The 24,192-nt window shown below is 40.6% G+C and overlaps 1 protein-coding gene across 5 annotated transcripts in view; it reads left to right on the top strand.

The window, feature by feature from the left end:
- The window catches only part of LOC113945225 (KDEL motif-containing protein 2-like), a 56,936-nt gene that overhangs the window by 17,637 nt on the left and 15,107 nt on the right, over positions 1 to 24,192 (top strand). The window contains exons 3-6 of one of the 5 annotated variants that reach the window (XM_027639580.1): positions 7,123 to 7,267; positions 11,805 to 11,880; positions 13,444 to 13,570; positions 15,401 to 22,296. In XM_027639580.1, the coding sequence (XP_027495381.1) occupies positions 7,123 to 7,267; positions 11,805 to 11,880; positions 13,444 to 13,570; positions 15,401 to 20,667 (5,615 nt within the window). In that variant the 3' untranslated portion in view covers positions 20,668 to 22,296. Of the gene's footprint in view, positions 1 to 7,122; positions 7,268 to 7,658; positions 9,223 to 11,804; positions 11,881 to 13,443; positions 13,571 to 15,400; positions 22,297 to 24,192 lie in introns of those variants that run through there. The other 4 variants (XM_027640424.1, XM_027641224.1, XM_027642093.1 and 1 more) reach the window with 4 other exon arrangements.

Genomic DNA, 24,192 nt, shown 5'->3' on the forward strand with positions numbered 1-24,192 from the left:
TCCACGGTGAGACTGTTCCAGTGATTAATTGTCCTCACAATTAAAACTTTCTTTCTTAATCAAGATGAAGTTGCTGTAATTATAGTAAATACACTGGTGGTTTTCCAGTCAAAGCTGTGATGTTTGCTTTGTACAAAAATGTTGTGGTTTAACCCCAGCCGGCAGCTAGGCATTACACAGCTGCTCACGCACTCCCCAACAGTGGGATGGTGGAGAGCTGGAAGGAGAAAAGTGGATTAAGACAGTTGAATAGGTAAAGCAAAAGCTGTGCATGTAAACAAAGCAAAACAAGCAATTCATTCAATACTGTGCATGGTCAGGCAGGTGTTCAGCCATCTCCATCACTCATAATAGTGACTTGAGGAGACAAATGCCGTCACTCTGAATGTCACCCACTTCTTTCTTCTTCCTCTAGATTTTACTGCTGAGCATGATGCCATATGGTATGGAATGTCCCTTGGGTCAGCTGGGCTCAGCTGTCCTGGATGTATCCCCTCCCAACTACTTGTGCACCCCCTGCCCACCCACTGGTGGGATGAGGTGAGAGGCAGAAAAGGCCTTGACTCTGTGTAAGCCCTGCTCAGCAATAATGAAAACATCCCTGAATTATCAACACTATTCTCAGCACAAATCCAGAACATAGCCCCATGCAAGCTACTATGGAAAACATTAACTATCCCAGCCAAAACCACATTCCATACCATTTACCTCACTTCCAGGTCCCACACTATCCAATACATCCTCATTAACTACCCCGCTGCCTTCCCATCATTTGATACAGGTGACATTCCCGTAGTCTATGGTTCACCCCTGTAAAACATCTGTAAAATGTCCACTAATGTACACAAAATGTCCACTGAGTTCATTTAGTTCATGACTTCGGGCTCCATGTATTACAGTGGTTGCTCAGGACAGGAGAAGTGTTGTGTTACATGGACTTACTGAGGACCAAAGCCAGCTCAGGCTGTCCACTGCTGCACTTGGCACTGCTCCTTGCAAGGCTCATCCTGCACTGGTTTGGGTGGTTCCTGCTATAGTAATTCCTATAACATACAACTCAAATGATGGGCTACAAGAATTCAAAGGTATTTTCATTACAGTCCCCACCCATGGTCCCCTTGGGCCAGATTATGAGGGTTTAACATTGCAATGAACTCCTGCCCTTACTTCCAGCCTGGGAGGAACAAGGGGTTCCTGCTATTGTATAGTAGAATCAGCTGGGTTGGAAAGGACCTCTGAGATCATCAAGTCCAACCCTTGATCCACTACCACTACAGTTGCTAGACCATGGCACTAAGTGCCACATCCAGTCTCATCTTAAAAACCTCCAGGGACAGAATCCACCACCTCCCTAGGCAGCCCATTCCAATGCCTGATTACTCTCTCCTAAAAAATTTCTTCCTAATATCCAACCTAAACCTCCCCTGGCAGAGCTTCAGACTCTGCCCTCTTGTCCTACTGCTGGTTGCCTGGGAGAAGAGACTGACGCCAATCTGACTACAACCTCCTTTCAGGTAGTTGTAGAGAGTGATGAGGTCTCCCCTGAGCCTCTTCTTCTCCAGGCTAAACAATCCCAGCTCCCTCAGCCTCTCCTTACAGGACTTGTGCTTGAGTCCCTTCACCAGCCTCATTGCTCTTCCCTGGACCTGCTCCAGCACCTCAATATCCTTCCTGAACTGAGGGGCCCAGAACTGGACACAGTACTCCAGGTGTGGCCTCACCAGCGCTGAGTCCAGGGGAAGAATCACTTCCCTGGTCCTGCTGGCCTCACTGTTCCTGATCCTGACCAGGATGCCATTTGCCTTCTTGGCCACCTGGGCACACTGCTGGCTCCTGTTCAGCTTCCCGTCAATCCAAATTCCCAGGTCCCTTTCTGCCTGGCTGCTTTCCAGCCACTCTGTGCCCAACCTGTAGTGCCACATGGAGTTGTTCTGGCCAAAGTGGAGAACCCAACACTTGGCCTTGTTGAACCTCATCCTGTTGGAATCAGCCTAACTCTCCAGCTTGTCCAGGTCCCTCTGAAGAGCATTTCTGCCTTCCAGCTGATCGACACTCCCCTGCAGCTTGGTGTCATCTGCAAATTTCCTAATGGTACACTCGATGCCCTCATCTAGATCATCAGTAAAGATATTAAAAGAGGACTGGGCCCAACACTGATCCCTGGGGGACACCACTGGTGACCAGCTGTCAACTGGATGCAGCACCGTTCACCACCACTCTCTGGGCCCGGCCCTCCAGTCAGTTACTAACCCAGCACAGAGGGCCCCTGTCCAAGCCATGGGCTACCAGCTTTTTCAGGAGAATGCTGTGGGAGACAGTGTCAAAGCCTTTGCTGACATCCAGGTAGACACATCCACAGCCTTCCCCTCATCCACCAGACAGGTCACCTGATCATAAAAGGAGATCGGGTTGGTCAGGTGTTGTGTGATTGTACTTAGGATGATCTACTCCATAACTTTGCCAGGCACTGAGGTCAGGCTGACAGGCCTGTAGTTTCCCATGTCCTCCTTGCAGCCTTTCTTGTGGATTGGCGTGACATTCACCAACTTCCAATCATCTGGGACGTCCCCAGTGAGTCAGGACTGTTGGTAAATGACGGAGAGCAGCCTGGCGAGCTCTTCTGCCAGCTCCCTCATCACCCTAGGATGGATCCCATCTGGTCCCATAGACTTGTGAGGATCCAAGTGGCTCAACAGGTTGCTAACTGTTTCCTCCTGGAGGGGAGGGCTATTCAGCTTCTTATCTCTGTCTACCAGCTCTGGGGGCCAGTTGTCCTGAGGACAACCTGTCTTACTGTTGAAAACTGAGGTAAAGAAGGCGTTAAGTACTTCAACGTTTTCTTCATCTTTTGTAACTATGTTCCCAGGCATGTCCAACAAAGAATAGAGGTTTTCCTTGCCCTCCTTTTGCTATTGATGTATTTGTAGAAGCACTTCTTGTTATCCCTAACAGAAGTGTCTAGATTGAGTTCAAATTGTGCCTTTGTCTCTCTAATTTTCTTTCTACACAGCCTAACTATATTCCTAAACTCTTCATGAGTAGCCAGCCCTTTTTTTCCATAGTCAGTAAGCTCTCTTTTTTCCCCTTATTTCCTTCAAAATCTCTGTGTTCAGCCAGGCTGGCCATCTTCCCTGCCAGCTTGCCTTTCAGCACACGCTGTGACAGCCTGTGTGTTCAAGACTTCCTTCTTGAAGCATGTCCATCCCTCCTGGACTCCTTTGTTTTTAAGGACTGTTTTCCAAGGTACCCTCTGAACCAGTCTTCTGAGTAGGCCGAAATCTGCTCTCTGGAAGTCCAAGGCAGAAGTTTTATTGATGGCCCTCTTTGTGTCCCTGAGTATTGAAACTTCTATTATTTCATGGTCACATTCCCATAACATGCAACTCACATCTTGGCTTACAGCAATTTAAAGGTATTTTCATTACCATCTCCACCCCTGGTCCCTTTGAACCTCACCATCTGGTTTAGCATTGCACTGAACTCTTCCCCTTGCCCCTGCTCTGTCTTGGATACTGCAGGGGTGTATCTGCTCCATGTGGAGCCACAGTTTCTCCCAGTGTATACTTGGTGTGACTTGGACGTATCTGCAGCCATGGTCCATTTGAAGTGTGTGTTTTCCAGCGAGGCCTCCTCCATAGGCCATAATGCCTTCAAAGATACACCTCCTTCAACACGATCTTACCCATGGCTGCAGTCCCTGCAGGGGGAGTACCTGCTCTGTCATGGTCTTACCCATGGCCACACACTCTAAGGTGTGTGCATGACCTCATGCACAGCCACAGATGCTTTGAGGTGTACCTTTTCCAGTACGGACTTATTCTTGGGCCACAATCCCTTCAGAGGTACACCATAACCATGGCACATTAGCATTCCACTAACAAGCACTAGGCTCTAATGTACAGTCGGGCAAGCGAGCCCCATGGCAAGCACAGGAGCCTGTCAATTAATAGCTAAACAGCAAGAACAGCTGTAACTTCAGTCTAGCACATTCCATTGAAATCTGTCATTATCTCAAATCCTTTGAGCCCTACATTGGGCATCATATAGGACTGTCGTGGTTTATCCCCAGCCAGCAACTAAGCACCACTCAGCTGCTCACTCACCCACTCCCCATCAGGATAGATGGGAGGCTAAAAGTGACAGAACTTGTGAATTAAGATAAAGACAGCTGGATAGGTAATGCAAAAGCCGTGCATGTAAGCAAAGCAAAACAAGGAATTCATTCACTAGTCTCCATGGTCAGGCAGTTGTTCAGCCACCTACAGGAAAGCAGGGCTCCATCACATGTAACAGTGACTTGAGGAGACAAATGCCATCACTCTGAATGTCCTCCCTTCCTTCTTCTCCCCTCAGCTTTATATTCTGAGCATAATGCCATATGATCTGGAATGTCCCTTGGGTCAGTTGAGGTCAGCTATCCTGGCTATGTCCTCTCCCAACTCCTTGTGCACCCTGAGCCTACTCATTGGTGGGGTTGTGCAAGAAGCAGAAAAGGCTTTGACTCTGTGTAAGCCCTGCTCAGCAATAATGAAAACATCCCTGAATTATCAACACTGTTCTCAGTACAAATCCAGAACATAGCCCCATGCAAGCTACTATGGAAAACATTAACGATCCTAACCAAAACCAGCACAAAAAGACATTTCAGTTTTAACCTAGTTTTCTTAAAAATCTAAAAGCATCTAAATGATATTTGGAATAAGTAGATGGGTTTGAGTGAGGGAGGTTTGAATGTACCAGTGGAAAACTTTTCCTTGTAACACTAGGCATGCCACTGCTAATTATCAGGGCGAGTGTCAAAACCTGTGAAGTTGGCCTGACCAGGAAGGAACTTCTGGAATCTTTCACAGGTTCTGATGACCATCCAAAATGAACATGCACAAGAAACATGATGTCTCTATAGCAAGCATGGTATTTTGTACTGTCTTTCATCTTCCATCCAGATAGTTTTCATGCATAATATATGCTTTTATCCATTCACATTTCTGCATGTTTTTCACTGAGCTCTTCCTGTTTGTGCTTCATATCAACTGGAAGCAGAGTCATGTATTTCAAAAGAAAAGTGAAGCCTACAACAGAACAGATCTGTCTTTCCTGACCATTTTCCCCCCAACATCCCCTCTAGTCCACAGCTATCTATGAGTTTTCTCTTTCAGAGATGGTCTAATTGATGCATTAGCTAACTAAACTCTGTGTAATTGTTTTCTGGTATTTAACTTTGAAAGCTCCTATTTCAGATCTGAAGAAGAGCTTGTGTGCCTCAGAGGCTTGTCTGATATTTCCAAATGTATAAGTTGGCTAAATAAAAGGTACTGCTTCCACCTGCAAGCCTTGGTCTGTCTACATCCCTAGACCATCCTGGCTATAGCAGAGTGCTGTTAGGACTCTCCTGATGTCACCTGCATTGTCAAGTCAATGAAAGGAGTAAAGAATGTGGCATTTTGAAATACACAGTGATTGTCACTGAAGTGAAAGCCATATATTACACACAGGATTTAAATCACATGACATGAATTATTCGCTTCATTTTGGACTAAGTCCAAAATGCTGCCCTTTGCTGTTGTTATCAGTAGCACTTTGCTCTAATTTCTTGATTTGCTTTCTCTTACAGTCATCAGATAAGCCATTTTCAAGCTGTTGTATTGTTTCAGGCATGCGTTGTTTTAAATGTAAAAAAAATGTAGTGCCTTATTCCTGAGTGAAATCTTGTTTCTTGTGTGAGACAGAAGACAGCTTAGTGTGAATTACTGTTATGTAGTTACATTACAGTCTATTAAGCCATTGTATATTCTGGGTGGTCACATTTATATTTCTTATAAATGTGAAAAGAAAGTGCTAATGATTGTGGGTACCTCAATTTTCAAATGTCTAATTTACCTATATTTTGAAACAGCTATGGTTTTTGTCATGGAATGAGCTCCCCCAAAATCCAATTTCCAAATTCCCTACAATTTCCTTCAGTGTGAGAGGGGTTTTCAGACATAACACATCTACTTACATGGGGAAATTATATCAAAATTTATTACTAACACAATAAATACTACAATACATTTATATACAACAATTCTAACTATCCTATGGTAAAGCAATATATTTACATTGATCAAATCTCTCCTTTCCCTCCAATAAAAGTTCAGAAGGAAGGAAGAAAAGGTCTTTTCCACTTTCAGGGCAGCAGCATCTCTCCTCTTCAAGGCAGTAGCTGGATTTGTCGTAGCTGGAAAATATCTCTCTCTCTCCATTACAACACACCAGTTTTGTTTTCACCCCTCTCAGCCCTTCGGCTCCAACCAAAGGTCTCTCCTGTGGGCTGCAAAGCAGGGACAAAACTCGCCTTACCACGGTCATATCATGGAGTGCAAAGCATCCCATGAAAGTCCCTTCCTCAAGGGGTCAGGTTCCCTCGAGTCAGAACGGTTTAGTGCTCTCAGTTCAGTTCTTTGCCCCAAGCGTTCTAACAGAGCTCCTTTGCTCCGTCTCAGATGGTCCAGCTCACAGGATGTCTCCGAGTTCTCAGTTCTTCTCTCTCTCTCTGGCTGCTGCTGCATTTTGGGACCCCCTAAAAGTTTGGAAGCCCAACCCTCCTCTTCAGGAGGTTTCTGGGTTTCAGGGGCCTTGCGGGGCTCCCTGTCCCCCACTCAAACACGTGGCATCTCAAACCATGGCTGCCTCTCTACCTAATCCGGTCTCCTTTTTCTGGTCTGTTGTAATATGTTAATTTCACAGAGGCAAATTGTAGCTTCTGATTGGCTCTACACCAAGAACACCACCCCCCGGGGTTAACCACTTTCCAGCTCCAGGGGAAAACCCTTTTTAACCCACAACAGTTTTCAAATGGTTGAGTGCTGACTACTTTCTGAAAATCAGCCTCATTTATCTCACATGCATCACCCCAAAACCGATAATACTTTTTGAAACTTTAGATCTGTTTATCTTTCTCTGTCTCCTAGTTAATCATTACAAAACAGCAGGTCACATGGTCTCTCCAAAAATGTCAGTAAAATTGGATTTCCCTGGCATAAAAGGTAAGCAAAAGAAAATTGTTTATGAAGACATAACATTTATATATATTTTAATACTGTATTTAGTAAGAAACAAATCTGCTTTTTATCATGTTTTTAGATCATAAAGAATTAAAAATGTCATCCCGGACAAATCCTCAAGCACAAAAGAACACTTCAGCTTCCTTTCTGGGATTCAGATCACCTTTTGCTTGGCTTTCCTCCTTTAGAAAATCAAGGAAAACCCAGACTCAGAAGCAACCACGGTGAGCTATAATCAGAACATACATTATTTCTAGCTTTATAAAAGTCTATGAACTGTTCCGTGTTTTGCTTAGAAAACTTCATTAAATTATTTTTCCAGTCTCTTGCCTTTCACCTCACTGGGATGACTGGGATTTTACTTGGTCATGTAATGAGAGATTATCTGGTTTGTTTCAGAACAATGAGGACTAAGTAGCAAGTAATAGGTAAAGTCTCTTGGCTAAATCTATTTTGCTCAGGTTTTGCATAACAACTTAAAGTATATGAAAGGCTCTAGACTTAGCAGTGGCTGCATCCTATTTAATTCCCTCTCAAGAGGACAAGGTGTAAGGCACACGGGGATCTGGTGCCCTATGGCTGTGATACCATAGGAAAGTATAGCTTTCCCAATCCATGGCAGAGAGTACCAGCCCCAGGCAGCTCTGCTACACCAGTTCCCACCATTTCTAGCCCAGAGGCAGTTAGAGACAGGCCTGCAGCTGTAGCTCCAGCCAGGCTAACAGAGCAGCTCTCAGCGCTTTTGTCTTCTGTGCTTCATCAGTGCTTTGGTTTTAGCTGGATCTGGACCAAAGATGGTCTCATATGCAGCTCTGGAGCTGCTGTTTGAAGAACATCCTTCTCCTTTGCCATTCACAGGGTTAAAGCTGCTGTTCAGACAGAACACAGTCTGGGGTAAGCCACAGTCAGGCTAGTTAGGCTGACTCTTCACCCCTAACTTTTGTCCTGTGTGATCCTGTATGTCTACAACATCTGAATGAAGCCTTTCTATTTTTGTGTGCCTCTTAAGGGAATGCTTGGGACTGGCAATCATAGGCAGAGGTGCATTGTGCAGTGCTGTGAAATCTTAGGCATGAAGGTGCAAGATCTTTGGTATAAAGAGCTGATTTTCACTCTGTTTGTGAGTCTCAGGCTGATATTCTGGTCCATGCCTGGGGATCCCAGGTGGCATGAATGGCTGTAATAAACAATGACAGGGAATGCAAGCCTCTAAAGAAATTATGATTAGTCTGATATGTAGGTTTTGTAACACAGCAGCTTGCCATTGTGGAGTGTTTGTATCAAAGCAGGAGACTTAAGGAGAGGTTTGCACAGAGGCTGTGAGGTTAGCTTTGTGGATGTTCACTGGTAACAATTCTTTTACATAACAACACAGCACAGCAAAAAAAAAATTGCAGTTTTAGCACTGCTCCATACACATCATTTGGTCCTTCCTCCTCCCTGTGACACAGTAATGCCCCTCATGCTGGGACACGGCAACACTGGGCCACAGCCTTCCCTGGAGAATAAAGGAGCATTTGTGTTACTGAGAATCAGATTTCAAGGGTGCTTTATCCTGGTGCACAGTAAGGTAGCCAATGCACACATGAAGGTCTGAGCTGTGCTATAGAATCTAAGCACTGAAAGATTTCTTAATTTAAGAAGGCAAAAAACCCCAAAGCGTGCCTACTCATTACATCAGCTTTTTTACTCATTACATCAGCTTTTATCTGGCTTTTCCACAGAAAATCTATCATATCTCAGGCTCAGATGCCTTTGATTTCTGACGGAGCACAACTTGAAAAATAAACAAGTCAATCCTGACGTGTAACTGCACTGATTGCTACATTTTCTAGTCACGCCTCTCTGTCGAAAACTTCCCCCACCCTCTTCTAGGTGTTGCCGTGGCATGTGGTTTGCTTTATGCATAGGCAAAGCACTGAAATAATCTGCCTCTCACCAGGTAGAGTTATTTTGGAGTGCTAGTGAAATACAATAGGACGCAGCACTGTAAATCCTGTAAGTAAGCCTAACTGGCAGAAGCTTTTAAATGGCTAAGTATTAATGGCTGGTTAGAGGGTCCTGTCTGTACCGGAGAGACAGTTTCATCAGCTGTGGTGGTGCTTTACGGTGGGAATAAATTATGGATGCTTCAAGAAAGAGTGTGCTTACATGGAGACACAGAAGATGCTAATAAAAGGTTTGTAGCTGTAATCTGAAAGCAGCGAAATGTTTGATCACTTTTGGTTCAAAGGTGTTCGGTGTTCTTGAATTCATCCTTATTATTTTCTAATACGTAAGTGTGATTCATCCTGGAAAAGAAATGCTGTTTAATTGTGTTTTCAGCATATGTGAATTATGTGTTTGTTTTTTAGTTGTCTTCTTATATAGTATTGATAAGGATAGTATAGAAGAAAATGGATTACACTGACATTAGACAACTTAGAGGTAACCTGGGGAAGACAGGTGCCTCAGTGAAAATACTAATTCGCAGCAGATTTGAATTCGTGGATTTTTTATTGTTGTCGTCATAGTAATAGTTACATTTTACTTATAATCTTACATTTGGTTGTCATTAAAAAGATACATATGTATAGAAGTGGAAAAGTATAAATTACAATTGCTTGTTTTCCATAGTGAGTAGTATTTTTCTAATGGTAAATATTTCTGAACTTGAACATTAATTTAACTTCTTCTCTTTATGAATAATAGACGATATTTGCAAGTATGTGTGTGTGTGTATGCATGTGTGTACAAAATAATGTAAACATTGCCCAATATCCCCAACTAAAAAAAGAAACTGAATTACTTTTTCCTAAAATTAAGCAACATTTCTCTGGGAGTAAGAAAAACTTAAATTTTGAAATGCTGAAAAAGCATTTCAGAAAAAATAATGAGGCAGTTTGGGAAGTGGAGGGATTGGTACAGGGAAAAGATTAAAATAACCTTGTCTGTGTAAGTTAGCAGGGAGAAAAATAAAGCAGGATGCAATGACCAGTTATTTCTGAAAGAACAGTGACAACAAAGACAGGCATAAATTTAGAATAGTGCCAGAGGTGCAAATGAAAATTTAATTTTTGCCTAGACTATCAGAAGACATTTCTAACTGACATTTCTAACTAACATGTCTACTTCATGTAGCTTCATTGCAAGGAGCAATTAAGGCAACACCAAGTGTTGGGAGTGGGGAGAGCTGTAGAGCAGCTTTACACAGTAAAGCTGAAGAAGAAAGCTTCTAACAAAGCTTTTACATTTTTGTTATGCATATGAGTAAAATTAAGGTAACTTGCTAAGCCACAGGATTTCATTGAACTTTGTTTGCAGGAAATCGTTGCAAAAACTCTGAAACGTAAGTTTCAATTCTTAATTTGTTGTAGAAGCATTAAAACATATTCAACTTTATTTAAGATTAAAATAAGAGCTACATACATTTCTGAGTTCTGGTTCTGTAAACTTCATTCACAGGGAGAGTTTACCCAGTGAATTAATAGCTATTCTTATTCAGTGCTACAAGAAAAAAAATTAGGAACTTCAGATTCAGACTGTCTGGCCAGATCCTAAGCCCACTGAAGTCAACAGGCTTGTTTGGTTTCAGTTGGACCCCATGTCAGAGAGGAATCCTGGTTTTACAGTTCACAATTACAGAAGCAAAAACAAATTGCACCTTTCAACTGTTCTTCCCTGCCTGCAAGCACATTGCAAACAAATGACAAAGCACTTCAGGAGGAAAGGCTGGGCCACAAAGAACTTGCCAACAAGCCGGTTTATACTTGCTGTAGAAGCACAATAAAGTAGTCTACCCGAGCACAGGAAGGTTTTAAGAGCCTAAGAACAAGGTCATTCAAAAAAAGTTTGAGACAAACAGGACTGAGCAGAACCATCTTTCCCTATTTCACTTTCTCTCAAGAATTAACTTCCTGGGAAAAAAGAGTTCTGAGACAAGGAAGAACTGGCAATAAGCACAGGCTGAGCAACATTTCCTTCAGGGCTTTTGAAGGGACTGGGTTTGCTTAGTTGTAAAATAAAGTTCTGCAGACTCAAATAGACTCAGTGAAGTCAAGTCCTGTTCTTGTTTCTTTAGTTTATTTTGTATTTGTATATCTGCAAGTCACCCCACAGAGTAGAGTACTTCTTATGTTCAGGACTTCTCATCTTGTTCTAACCACTGCATTACTCACAGACACTCTAGCCAGTTCTCTGCCAAGCTCTTGCAGTCTGATAGGAAAGCAGATGAGCCTTCTACCATGTGTTGAAAATTGGTAAATAAAGGCTGTTTTGGATGAGTGGCAACAAATTCCAAAGTTCACATTAAAAACAATCTGCTGTCTGTCTCTCCTCCTTTGCAGGGGCAGTGCACAGCTCTACATGTGAGCAGGGTGAAATGGAAGAGAAAAACAATAGAATTGCAGATGCAAACCACTTACAGGTTTACAAGTACATAACTTCGGCTATGAGTAGTACCTACTATTGTTGTTTGGAAAAAGAAATAATACTATCTTATCATAATGGTGAATTGAAGCAACTACTTTATGGCTGTTGCAGCAATTCAGATGTCAGTAGGTTGAGTTCATTTTTGGCTGCACGGATATGACTTTTGCAAGCTGACAAAGCCAAAATGTACAGTACATTTTCCTAGTATTTTTTTAAGCAGGATTTTTTTGGGGCGAGGCAGGGGAGGGAAGGATGAATTCTTCATAGAGGAGGTTTTCTTCAGTAGTTGTTAAAATGCGAAACTGCTGGATATTTACTACCGATAAAATTACATCACATTCCTTTTCAAAGCCAACATTTACATCCTCCTGCCTACAGATATGACAGTTCTGCTAGCCCATCCTCGAAAGTGGAAGAAATGGCAACGGTAAGTAGCTTATCAGTTTATTCTCAGCAATGTTTTAACTACAGATTTTGCAAAAATTAGTCCCCTTGGTTTGCGCTGTTGATATAACATGTTTAAATAGTATTCTTGCAGTTCTTTTTTTAAATGCTGAGGACAGTGTCTGTGTTGTGAAGTTGTTGAATGTAGTAGAATGAGCCTGCCCATTAATTCTACAAGTCCGAAGCTTTCATAGGTAAGCCCTAAGTCTAGCTCTGCCAGATTTAAGTTCTCTCATAATGACAGAATAATTACATGGATCATTTCCTAGGCAAAGACCCTCACATATCTTGACAACTGTAAGCAAACTACAAATAGATCAAAATTCGCAATGAATAAATAGTCTAGTGTGCTTACATCACTGTACAAGGTTGAAAAAGAGTAGCTGATTTGGGCAGGCAGTAAGATAGAGCCTCTCCTGCAACATCTCCATGCACAGAGTTGCCATGTAAATGTAAATTTTGACAGTAGGAGATTACTTTTTGGATGAATGTTCCATTTTGTAAGCACAAGCTAATTTCAATGATGAAACAACAAATTTATTTCTGATGTAATATAAGTGCGTGCTGTTAAATAACAGATTTTCTTCCAAAGATAATGTTTTCTATTTGAATTACTTTATTACCCTATGTTACTAACACGTCTTTCTTCCTCTTCACTTGAGTGGTATACCAACAGAGGACTAAGAAGGTATACAGTATATAATCAAAGGCACAGAGGAGGTAAATTGGCCAGCTCCCTGCTCTCATATTTCAAAAACAAAGGGATAATCTATAATAATATATGACTGAAAAAGATCTTATCAGATAATCCTGCCTCTTATGTAAACATATATAAAGCTATATTATAGCTAGACAAGTAAAATATTATGAATATTGAGAACAAAAACATAGCAAGGTTTTTTTTTTTAAAAAAAAAGGAGGAAGAGTCTCAACTGAAATAGATCAACAGTTCAGCAGTTGTCTGCACTTCTACCATCTGAAACCTAAGCTGAGAGAAATATGGGTGGGATAGAACCTCTCCAGCTTAACACGTAAACTAAACACAGATGGGGAAAAGGATGACATTTTCCCCACTTCTAATACTAAGTGCTGTCTTGCAATAAGAAAATTGGCTGTAGTGTTAAATTATTAAATCTCCTTTAGGAGGTGAGTGCGTGAATTTCAAAATATCCTGGTCAAGGAAGAATGGATTGAGAAAAACTAATTAAGAGATGCAATTCATTAAAAAGATACAATGCAATAAAGATGCATATGGATAAAACAAGTAAACTATGCCCTTATTAGAAGGCCATTATAACTCATGTATCCAAAATAAGCTACAGTATGAGGACAAGATGAGTAATTCTCCTTATTACATGTGTGAAAGTCTCTAAAATGGATGCAACTTTACAATCCTCAGTTGTGTATTTTAATAATACAGTATTTAAAAGATCCACAAAGAGTTTGCTGATCTCTGGGACTTGTGACACGATTTGTTATGTGACGTGAAACGTGATCTGAACCCACATGTTGAACTAAAAACATGTTAACTTATAATTTTTAACAGGCTGAAATGTGTAATTCCCCAATGTCAACTGAAATGAGTGGTCATTCTTTTGATACAAACCAAATTGAAATGATGGAGAAAAGTACACAGGAATGGAATGATCAGCTAGAGAAGGAGTTTTTCAGTGGTAAGTGTGTGTCCTTATTTTGTTCTGATACTGTGGTGACTGGTTTCAGAGAATTTTCTACAAAAGCATAGGTTGTAAAGATACAACTCAGTACTTTCTAGCAGAGTGGCTACTTTTTGCTGTCTTTGTTTGACAGCAGAATGGTTACTCTGACATTGACTTCAAGATGTGCCACTGATCATTCTTAGACTGCATTTCATCTCATACTGATACAATTCAGAAGAAACACACGTAAAAGTGTACAGTTCTACTCTGCTGTTTCTCAGGAGCCCATATTACATCCTTTAGAAGCAGACATATGATTATATGAGAAGAATTTCATCCCAGTTTCCTGCATGTATAATTTTGATAATAGTCAATTATTGGGCCTGGTTTTATAAACTGTAAAGCCTCAAACCACAGAAGCAAGAGGCATTGTGGCATTCAGTTAGTTTTCTGGGATCCTTATAGTCAAGTGGTTCTTTTTTGTGTTTTTTTTCCTCACACTGGGAAGGGAGGCAAGATCAGACCCAGCCTATGGGAGTACAGAGGTGTTTTTCCATAAACTTTCCGGATTTTCTTAGATCTATACAAAGAAATGTCCATGAATATTACTTTCTACCACCCAAAACTACAAGAGATCACAGACTGAAAGCATGACTGGGAAGCAGTGAGTGAGTTGGCAGTGCTGGAAGAAGAGAGCACTGCATGGTGGACAGTAGTTCTGAAACTCAGCCTGTCACCTCTTGGTGTGTCTGTCATAGCTTGGCTGATGTCCTCCAAATGGAAGACTCAGAAACAACACACCTTTTGTCTTGTTCTAAGCTGAGTTTCTCAGGAGCCATCTCTTTTGTGTGCTGAAGAAAAACTTAGAAAAATGGAAAATTTTAGTACCTTGGGAACACCTTTTATTCTAACTATACATACCTAGCAATGCTTTCTTCATGATTCTGTACTATTAGCACAGATCTGTAATGACTGATCAGTCAGTCTTGCTTATTTAAGTGGATTAGGAAATTCTGTAACAAACCAGTCATATGTGTGTTATTTTCAAAATACAAAATTAATACAATTAGCAAAGGCATAATTGGTTTTGACAATAAAAATACTTTAATATATTGCTGTCAGTCTTTTGAATTAATATTTTGGTTAATTGAGCTCTATAGTGTTTAATTTTAGGTCATGAGGTTGTCTGTATATGTGTATAAATACATATTTGTTGCTAGATTGAATCACAGGTTCCTAAGTATTTAATTACCCTTTTTTATCCAGAAAATGCTATTTTCAGTGCTCATTTTCAATTAAGAAACTACAATTCAGCAGAGAACTTTTATGAATGAAACAAACGCTGGACATGCCAGACTACTGAATATGCTTGTTTGGTGCTTTGCAGGGTTCTTTGTTTTCTTACAGTTACATCATAACTGTGGTTTATGAGCACATAGAAAGGTCCATGTTTGCCTAGTGAATTCTTTTCAGGGATTTTTTTGGTTATAAACTAGATTTGGAAAGTTTACATACACACACATACACATATATATAGCACATGAGTAAGAATTCAAATTATTTTGTTTTTCTTTTAAGTAGCATAAAGTCTAACAATTACATAAAGAGCAGTTTTAAGATCAGTCATAGAGGAGAGCATTTTTTTCCTTGTAATCATAATGGGTGACTGCTGAAAGGTCGTAAGGAAGAAGAATGTGTGGTTTGGGAAGGGTTTTGAATGCTGAGAAGCTGACTCCTTTTAAAACCAGTTCTGATTATTAATATAGTACCTGAAACTTTTTAACATAAATAGTCAGATTATTATTAAAGAAAACAGAACCAAATATCTTTTTTTTCCCTGTGCAGTTCTAAATGATCTGGATGACCAGCTGGCCCAGGAACAAGTCCAGGACCCTTTGGACAGGACAGTTTCTACTAGCAGTGCATCAAATGTCCAATCCAGTGCATTCCCTACTTCAAAGACACAGATTGCTAGTAGGGGGCAACAGAGAAATGACTGGAGTGACATGCCTAGCACATTTTTCCCAGATGGACTGAGAACACTAAGGGCCAAAGATGAACACAAGATTTTCATCAGACCAAGGAAATTACACAGTGCATATATAAATTGGCACCAGACAGCCTTTCAAGAAGATTGCAAGTGTGGTGATCCAGTCGATGGGAATTCTCATCTGCGCCACAGAAGGCTGTCTGCCGTTTCTTTTGGAAGGTCTTCAGAAGGTAGCTTATATCCCCCTTCTGTAACACAGAACAGCGGATTTAGGCACAAGAGTTGTATGAACAGGGATACAGCTGGCAGAAGTTACTCTGTATGTTCCCTTCGGAGATGTTCATCATCAGTATCTTCTGACCAGCTATCAGCATCTAGTTTACAGCATCCATTGGCAAGGGAGAGCAAGAATGGTTTTGTACCAAGGTTTGGTCGGCAGAACCCAAAGAGAATTCCTCTGTCTTCTATTGTATGGAACAATACACCAGACTCGCCTGGACAAGCATCAATTCCAGAAAAAATGTTTAGAACCCAGTCACTGATGGAGTTTCATGCTACAGACCGTGGTAGATATCCCAGCTCTTTGCAAGAAACAAAGAAATACACATGTTACCACTCAAAACACCACTACAGAAGATCTATTTCAAGCAGTAATTGCTATAGTAGAGTTAGCTGTCCTGATGAAGCTACTTCTCCATTGCCCTTTGATAACTGGGAAAATTATCCTTTATATAAATCAGAAAATAATCTCTCTAGATCCTACTATAGAGATATCTCTTCTCATGGCAAGTTGTATGCAAACAAAAAAAGTTATTCTTATGGAAAAAAAGACAGCTATCCTTCCTGGGCTGATATTCCTCAGTGTTACAGTGATGAAACATTTCTTTCCCCTGAGGCCAACTTTGAAATGTTTATGGCTAATTTAAATGAGCAGCAGTGGGCACATACAAAGAATGCCAAGTTTGGTTCACAGCGCCTGGAGAACGATTTTCACATGTACTCTCCAGAAAATACAAGTGTCAAACAGAGAATAAGAAGTGCAAACAGAACTTTCACAGAATTCACGGAGGGCTGTCAGCCTTGGCTAAGTTGTAACTCTTCAGTTTCTTCATCTAGTATCAGAACTGATGAGTCAGTTTTTTCTAATTCAAAGGACCAAACAAAACCTGCAGGACTGAACAGGAATTCAGCTGTCGTTACCCAAAGGAGTACTAAGGCAGAATTTACACAACTAGAAAAGGCTGAAGATATGAAAGGGGCAGATGAAGACATGCCATTACAGTCAGTTCCTCAACAAGCAGATACAAGCTATATCAGCGCTGGGAGTTTTTCCTCTACCAGCCCTGCTTCTGCCATGTGGCAAAGAGATGTACCTCTCTTTAACACAATGACATCAAAGAGACAAACCCAAGTCACTGCTAGAGGAGATACTGCAAAAATTTATACATCAAATGGTGATAAAAGAAATGTACAAATGAAGGAAAACGATTGCCCACTGAACAGTGTGTTCAGTCAGCCTCCCTGTATTTTGCTAGCTGATGAGAGCAGGAAGGAACCTTTTCTTCCAAATCAGAAAGAATGGGAACATAATCTGAATTACGCAGCACAAAGAGAGAGCATCAAACAGGATAATTGGAGTGCAGAAGCCATTAACCAAGCCACTCCAAAGAGACAGTCCTCACTGCTGAATGTTGCTTCTGCACCATCCACTGAAAAGTTAGCAGACTGTCAAGGCAGGTTGTCCTGTCCTCCTGGATGCTCATCTAGCTGCTCACAAAGCTCTCCACAAGCACAAAGTAGCTCTTCAGTAAATTGCACAGTGACTGACTTTCAAGCAGAAGGGGAAAATACAGCTCAAATGAGCAGAATAGGTGTTACCAAATGGATTTCACAGAAAACATTGCAAAATGCAAGCACTTTAGGTACTAAGGACTGTAATGGACAATTCACTACTAGTTCTCCACAAAATGGAAATTCTGAAAATATTTATATGCATAGCTTTGATGGAGATCCCAATACCTCTGAAAATAGTTTAAGTTATTTTTGCCTTGAAAAAGGAAGTGGAAAAATAAGGAGTAATTCACCTAGTATTGAAAGGCTTTACAAGAAAGACAGCTTGCTGAGACATAGCAGTAGCTGCAGTATTACTGGCTCCCCTGGTAGAAACAGCTCCAAATCTCCTGACCCTCTTGTTATTTATTATACCTTGCCTAGAAAATCAGCTAGCATTGCTGGTAGTATTATGTCAGATATGCCCATCTCTTTACCTAGGGAAAGTAGAACAACATACGATTGTTTAAGATCTGAAACTCCGCATAGAGCTGACGCCTTTTATTCTAATCAAAGAGATGTGTCTTGTTTAGACTCAAAACGTTCTTTTTCAACATCAGCATCATTAAATGCTGGTAGAAGTAACAAAAGTTACCCCAGTCCTTTAACCAAAAGTATTGATTCAGTTAGTAGTAGTACATCAGTTGATCTGACAGACAGATGTAAACATCTAAGCAGAAGAGAATCCTCTGTGTTTTCAGATTATAAGGAGGGGGGAAATTTTTTGCAGAAATATAAAACCACAAGTACATTTACAGTTTGTGTTGATGAAGATCATGTCAAGTATCACGAACTAGTTTCAATTTATTACACATTACCACGGAGGCATTCAAGAACATTTTGTAGCCTCTTTAGAGATAATACAGAGGATGCAGATTTACCTTGTCCCAAAGAAAATGCTCAGTCACCAAGAATACAAAACAAGAAAAATGAAGATCATGTGAGTTTAGCAAATGTTTTTTTCCCCACTACTTCAGAAAAAGAAGAGCCTTCATATTCTTCAGACCAAGTATCTTCAGCTCTGGTCACACCTCAGAACTTAAGAACTGCTGTTGATAGTGAAGAAGAGAATTCGCACTTATCCCCTAGCTTTGAGAAGTCAGTGAGTACGGTACATAGCAGGAAAGATAATTCAGCAGATCTTTTATTAGCAGAAAATGTGCTTTCTGATATGGCGACAAAAGAAATTTCTCTTGGTGGTCCACAATCCACTGCAATAGTGGCTAAGTCCAGTAAGGCCATTTCTGATGCTTCAGGCAGCCAAAATGCAGAAATATGTCTAAAAGAAAAGAAGAAAATTTTACAAAGAGCCACACCACTATTGTCCACTTTATCAACCCCTCCCAAGCCAGGCAGATGTTTAGAGAATCCTACGCATTCTACTTCAACAAGTAAAAATATTATACAGAAGGAAAACTCTGAAAGCTGCTGTCAGCCTCCTAAAGTGAATACCAAGAAAAATCTGAACAGTTTACTCCTCCGCTCAGGAGAGAAGAGTTCTCTTGGAAGGAGTGGTAAGACAGACCATGCTCCTGTGGAAGATGTATACAGGGATAGTACCCAAGTCAAACAGAGAGTAAATTTCCTACACCAAACCACCCCTCTGTATAATAATAAATGCAGTGGACTGCAATTAAGGGCTGACAGTTCAAGAAAAAATGCAAATTATTTAAACTCTTGTAGCAAAGTGCTTTCAGAGTCTCAGAGCAAAACATCTGAGGTAAGCACAGGTTCCAGGGCTGATCCATTACTTCAGCTAGACAAAGTGGTTGCCACGGATACAGATGAGGTTAAGAATTCAAAAATTAAAAAAGGGCAAAACTCTCAGAGTATTCAGATGGATAAAGTTTATAGTGGTTTGCAGGAATCAGAGAGGCACAGTGAAAGCCGCCTGAACATTAAAGATAAAGTCTTCAGGGTTACACAAGATCAGAAGTTAACACAGAGTACAGAAGATGAGAACAAGCTTCTCTCTGATTTCACAAGAGACAAAGTCAAAGATATAGAAAAAAGGAAAAACAGACCATCAATTAAAAATAAACTGGCAGCTGTTTACAAAACAAGTCGAAAATTTTCAAGTAAAAATTTACCTCCCAAACCACACATAAGTAACATTTTTTCACAGAACAATGGAAATGCCATTTCTTTGGAGGTCAACATGTCCCTTGACTCGATTTCAACAGATTCCCATCAGCCATTCTTGCAGCTGGACAATGAAAATCAGAATCACAGTCTGGACTCTGATAAGAATACACCAAGACCAAGAACAGTTGAGAATAAGACTGAAAATCATAATGATCCTTCTTTGGTTGTTAATAACACCAGCCGGAGGTCTTTTACAAGCTCATACACCCAGAAGGAAGCCATCAGTCCCAAAAAAACTACTGTGAAAGTGGAAAACAGGCCAAGACTCACAAGCCTATTTCCAGATAAAGCAGTCACCACAAGAAATAAGAACTCCCAAACGCTTGATCTCAGGTTAGAAAGCAAAACCCAGCCCATCTCTCCCAGTGCTACTGCATCAGACCCACAGGACGATGAGAAAGGAAGAGCTAGCAGTCGTGCCTGCACTCCACCCTTACCACTTTTAACTGATACAAACTCAAACACCCCTGCAAATAGCTGCTTGCAGGCAGACACATGCCTAGAGCAAAACTTGACTTCCAAGACAGCGCTTGGTCAGTTTCAAAATACCTCTCAGTCTGCTAGCTTAGAAAATGCTAACCTCAATAGCTATCAGTTGCGCAGAAGTCATGCAAAAAGTCAGCGTGAGCGTCACCTTTCTGAGAGTATTTGTACTCGAGATTCCCTTGAGATCTCTGCCTCAGGAAGCAATATTCTACCAAAAGATGGCATACATGGGAAGAGATTTAAATCTTACTCAGAGCTGTTGTCATGTGACGAAAATGAAAACTGGGCATCAGATAATGAAAAATATTACAGCACTAGAAATTTGATGTATCCATCTGTTGAATTTGGTATATTTGGCAAAGAACAACAGTTGGCTTTCCTGGAAAACATCAAGAAGTCACTCACAGAAGGGCGATTATGGAGACCTTGTCTTCTTAATAACCCTGGTGCTTTCAGAGATAGAGAGACCTCTTCTACAAACAGGGCTGAGCTTTTGAGCTCAAGTTCTGCTGGGAGCAAAATGTCATTGGCTGCTTCATCGCCCCGAGAGCTGACTGATATCTATGGGGAAGACCCAGCCGCTTATTCGGACTCAGACAGTGATACCACCACCGATGATGAATACTACCTAGATGAGGTAGATAAAGAATCAGAGCTGTGAAGGGATCATGGTACTAAGATGGCACAATAGCAAGGTAGTTTCTGGGCAGGCAAAAACATGTCAAATACTTTGAGCCCATTCTTGTGCTGCTCTAAATTGGTACAACTTCATTAGTTTCAAAGAAGTTAGTATGTTACATTTCCTGAGCATTTGACTTTTGTATTAAACATGTGGCTTCACTGTTGCTGTTTCTCCTAGCAGGGAAAAAGAATGTTTAAAAATCCCTTCCCAAAATAATAGAAGGTAAACAGCTGTGGAGCTTTGGGCAGTAGAAGTCCAGAGATGGCTTTCCTCTGAGTCAGCAAGCAGTGGTTAGGCTCCTGCCAGCTACACAGTGCTGGAATGGATAAATTCTAGTTCGAGCTACTTTTTCTTACAAAACTTAAAACCAGGAAGTTGCTTTGCTGATAAATTGCTGTTTCTCCGATTTTCCTCCTTTATCGGATCAAGAAGGATAATGCTAATCCATCCCACTGAACAAACACACCGATAAAATGAAACCTGTTAAAATTTTTACAGTGCATCCTGGGAAGCATAGCAGCAATGTCCCCAGTGTCATTTGTTCTGCTGTGCAGTCGAGGTGGATTCCACACCGGGACTTTTCAGCATTACAAGAGCAGTGAGAAATTTGAGTTGCAGAAGTGCTACTAGTGCAGGAGAAACAGCTCAGCACAGGGCACAGCAGTGAAAAACTCACTGAAATTCCTGAGAATGTTAACAAACACAACTGAGCATGAAAATCTGCTTTCCAGACACAAGAGATTCATAACTGGCACAGCTTTGGTTACAGTTGACATGATTGGCCAGATTTCTGCCTTTGACTTAGATTAATTTGGATTAATAGTCCAACACTTTAAACCATGCAAAATGTAAAAAGATTTACCCTGTCTATTTCCTGTACTAACCTCATGGGTTGAAACCTAATTTGTCCTAGTAATGGGAAGACAACCATAACCAAAACAACTTGTGAGGTCCCAGAGTTCTCCAGCTGCCTCTGCTTGGCTGGTCTGGGGACGAGGCACCTGCAGCCACTGGGGTCCTTCAGGGAAGGACCATCCGGCATGGCCCAAGAGAGCACTTGGCTGGGGCACAGCTGGGCCATACAGACTGGTAGCCTTTTACCTACAAAGTAAATGAAACCAGTAAGAAATGCTTTTGCCTTTTGCTAAATTACCATCCCTTTTTGGTATTTTTCAACTGTTTCTACTGTGACCATGGTACTCTTCATCCTCCAAAGTGAATGGATGTAAACATTTTCCAGTGGCTCTTCTTAAGCCACACTAATAATGTAGTACTATTACTCAGTAGCCAGAACTTGTCCCTGGCCATTAAATTTCTAACTAAACTTTGATCTATTTTTATGAAAAATCAGAAGTGTCTCATCGAACCAGAAGATAGTATTTTTAAATACTTATACATTTACTTCTACTTTATTTCTAATTTCACATAGGGTCTCAAATGATGATCCATATTTTTATACACTTTTTCATTCAATAAAATATCCATAGGAGAGACATAATTATATTTTTGTAACTGGAAGGACAGTATACTGGTATTTTAAAATAATGTATTTTACACAAAACAAGCAATACTTGTATCACTGACTACTCCACAAGAAACTAAAAGATGTATAGTAGGTAACAGGTATAATTTTTTTATATTGCAAACTTCGTTAAAGAAGTGGGTCTATAGTTCAAATCTGTACTGATATATAAGTAGTATTACTTTATGCTGGGGTAATTTGTCTTTTGTTGTACATAGAAGGACAATAATATAAACTATGTATTTATAGTTGTAATTTATCTCTATGACATGCCTGTTTCAGAAGGAAGCAAGAGTATGCTGACATAAGTAATGCTGGAAGGAAATGGGTACTGTATAATTGTAGTTTTGTAAAATGTGGTATTCTAAGGAGAAATTATGTTTTTCTGTAAATGGCTCTATTTTCTATGTACAGGATTCTGTAGAGTACGACAATAAAACCAGCTGAGTATCTGTGCAGAATTTCTGCTGCTGTACATTTCTGCAAAATACATTAATCCAAAAAGCCTACATAAGGTAAAGAATAATAAAAGAAATGTTTACAAGAGAAGTAAATGGTCATACAGTTTTTCTTGACTAGAGGTGGATGGTTTAGAACATTTTTATTTGTAAATATTTTACAAATATTTTACCTGTTCAACAGCAGTTGGAATAAGTTCTCACCTTGCTGGCAAAAAATGAAATTTTTTTTTCATTTGCTACGTTGTGTATGTACAGGAAATCAAGTGGCTTGATTTAATGTAAGCTAGTAAAAACTGCTTTTGGTTGTAAATCAGTTGTGGAAGACTGACCTGTTGAGGATCTGCAAATTAGAATTTACACTGGATAACAGTATTCTGTTTTAACAGTCAGTTGCATGAAAACATAGGGAGAAATACCCTTTGAATAGCAATCAGTTTCATTCAGTTTAGCAGAGCCAAATTTTGACACTGTCACTCTCTTCCAAGCTTTTTCTTTGGCAAAAATATATTCTATAAATATTCATAATTTATAGGATTTTCATATTTAAAACTATTTGTTTTGAATAAATTCTGTATTCAAATGAAAAAATATTGTCACTGTATTTGTTTTTCATTTACTGTGAATGCCATAGACTATTTAAACAGTATCTTAGGATGGTTGCCATGGTGCTGATGGCCAACAATGCCATGGTTTTTGAACAGAGCAGCCAGCCTGCATCCATCTTGCAGCTGTAGCCCATGGTTGCATCAGCTGCATGGCTCAGTCCTGCCTCCTGCAGAGGAAGAATGGGCTGCCTTCTCCTGTTCCGCCAGCTGATGAATCTCCAGCACACAAATAGTTTTCCATCAGTGGTAGAATTTTTACAGTAAATATATTAAGCCCTTAGAGAGCCATATGCCTACAACTTACCTTCAGGAGCTAATACTCCATGTAGGGGCCAAGGGTAGTATTTGATGAGTAGTTTTACAAGGTGATAAGCTCCATGTGAAAATCCCTTCAGCTGTAATTAGGTCTGGGTGAAACCTGGCTGCCACGTGCCGTGTGATGGTGTGTGAGACTCATTACAGTCTTTCAACTTTAATTACTACAGCCAGTATATGTGGTACATGAGCTCAGTGACACAGGTCCCTCAGCCTGGTTTCAGAAGGAAACATGGTTTATGAACTAAGGTGGTGTTTCTGTCTAGACCTCTGTCCACCTATTATGTCATGCATGTCCCCAGATGATCTTTGAGCTTTCTACCATCTTAATGACATTTGAGAGAAGGGACAGAAATCTCATGGTTTCACCAAAGGGTAAGTCAGGGGGGAGTGATCTCAAGAGGTCTCTGGTCCAACCTCCTGCTCACAGCAGATTGTCTTTGAGATCAGGGCTGGCTGCCCAAGTCTTCATCCAGTTGAGGCTTGAAAATCTCTGAGGATGGAACTGGACAGCCTCTCTGGCTGTTATAGGACATGTTATGGACATGTTATAGGCTGACTATCTCTTCTTTCAGCTCATTCCAGTTGTCTCTCTTCCTTC

Source organism: Corapipo altera, unplaced genomic scaffold (assembly GCF_003945725.1).
Source record: "Corapipo altera isolate COAL_440 unplaced genomic scaffold, ASM394572v1 0, whole genome shotgun sequence".
Taxonomy (NCBI): domain Eukaryota; kingdom Metazoa; phylum Chordata; class Aves; order Passeriformes; family Pipridae; genus Corapipo; species Corapipo altera.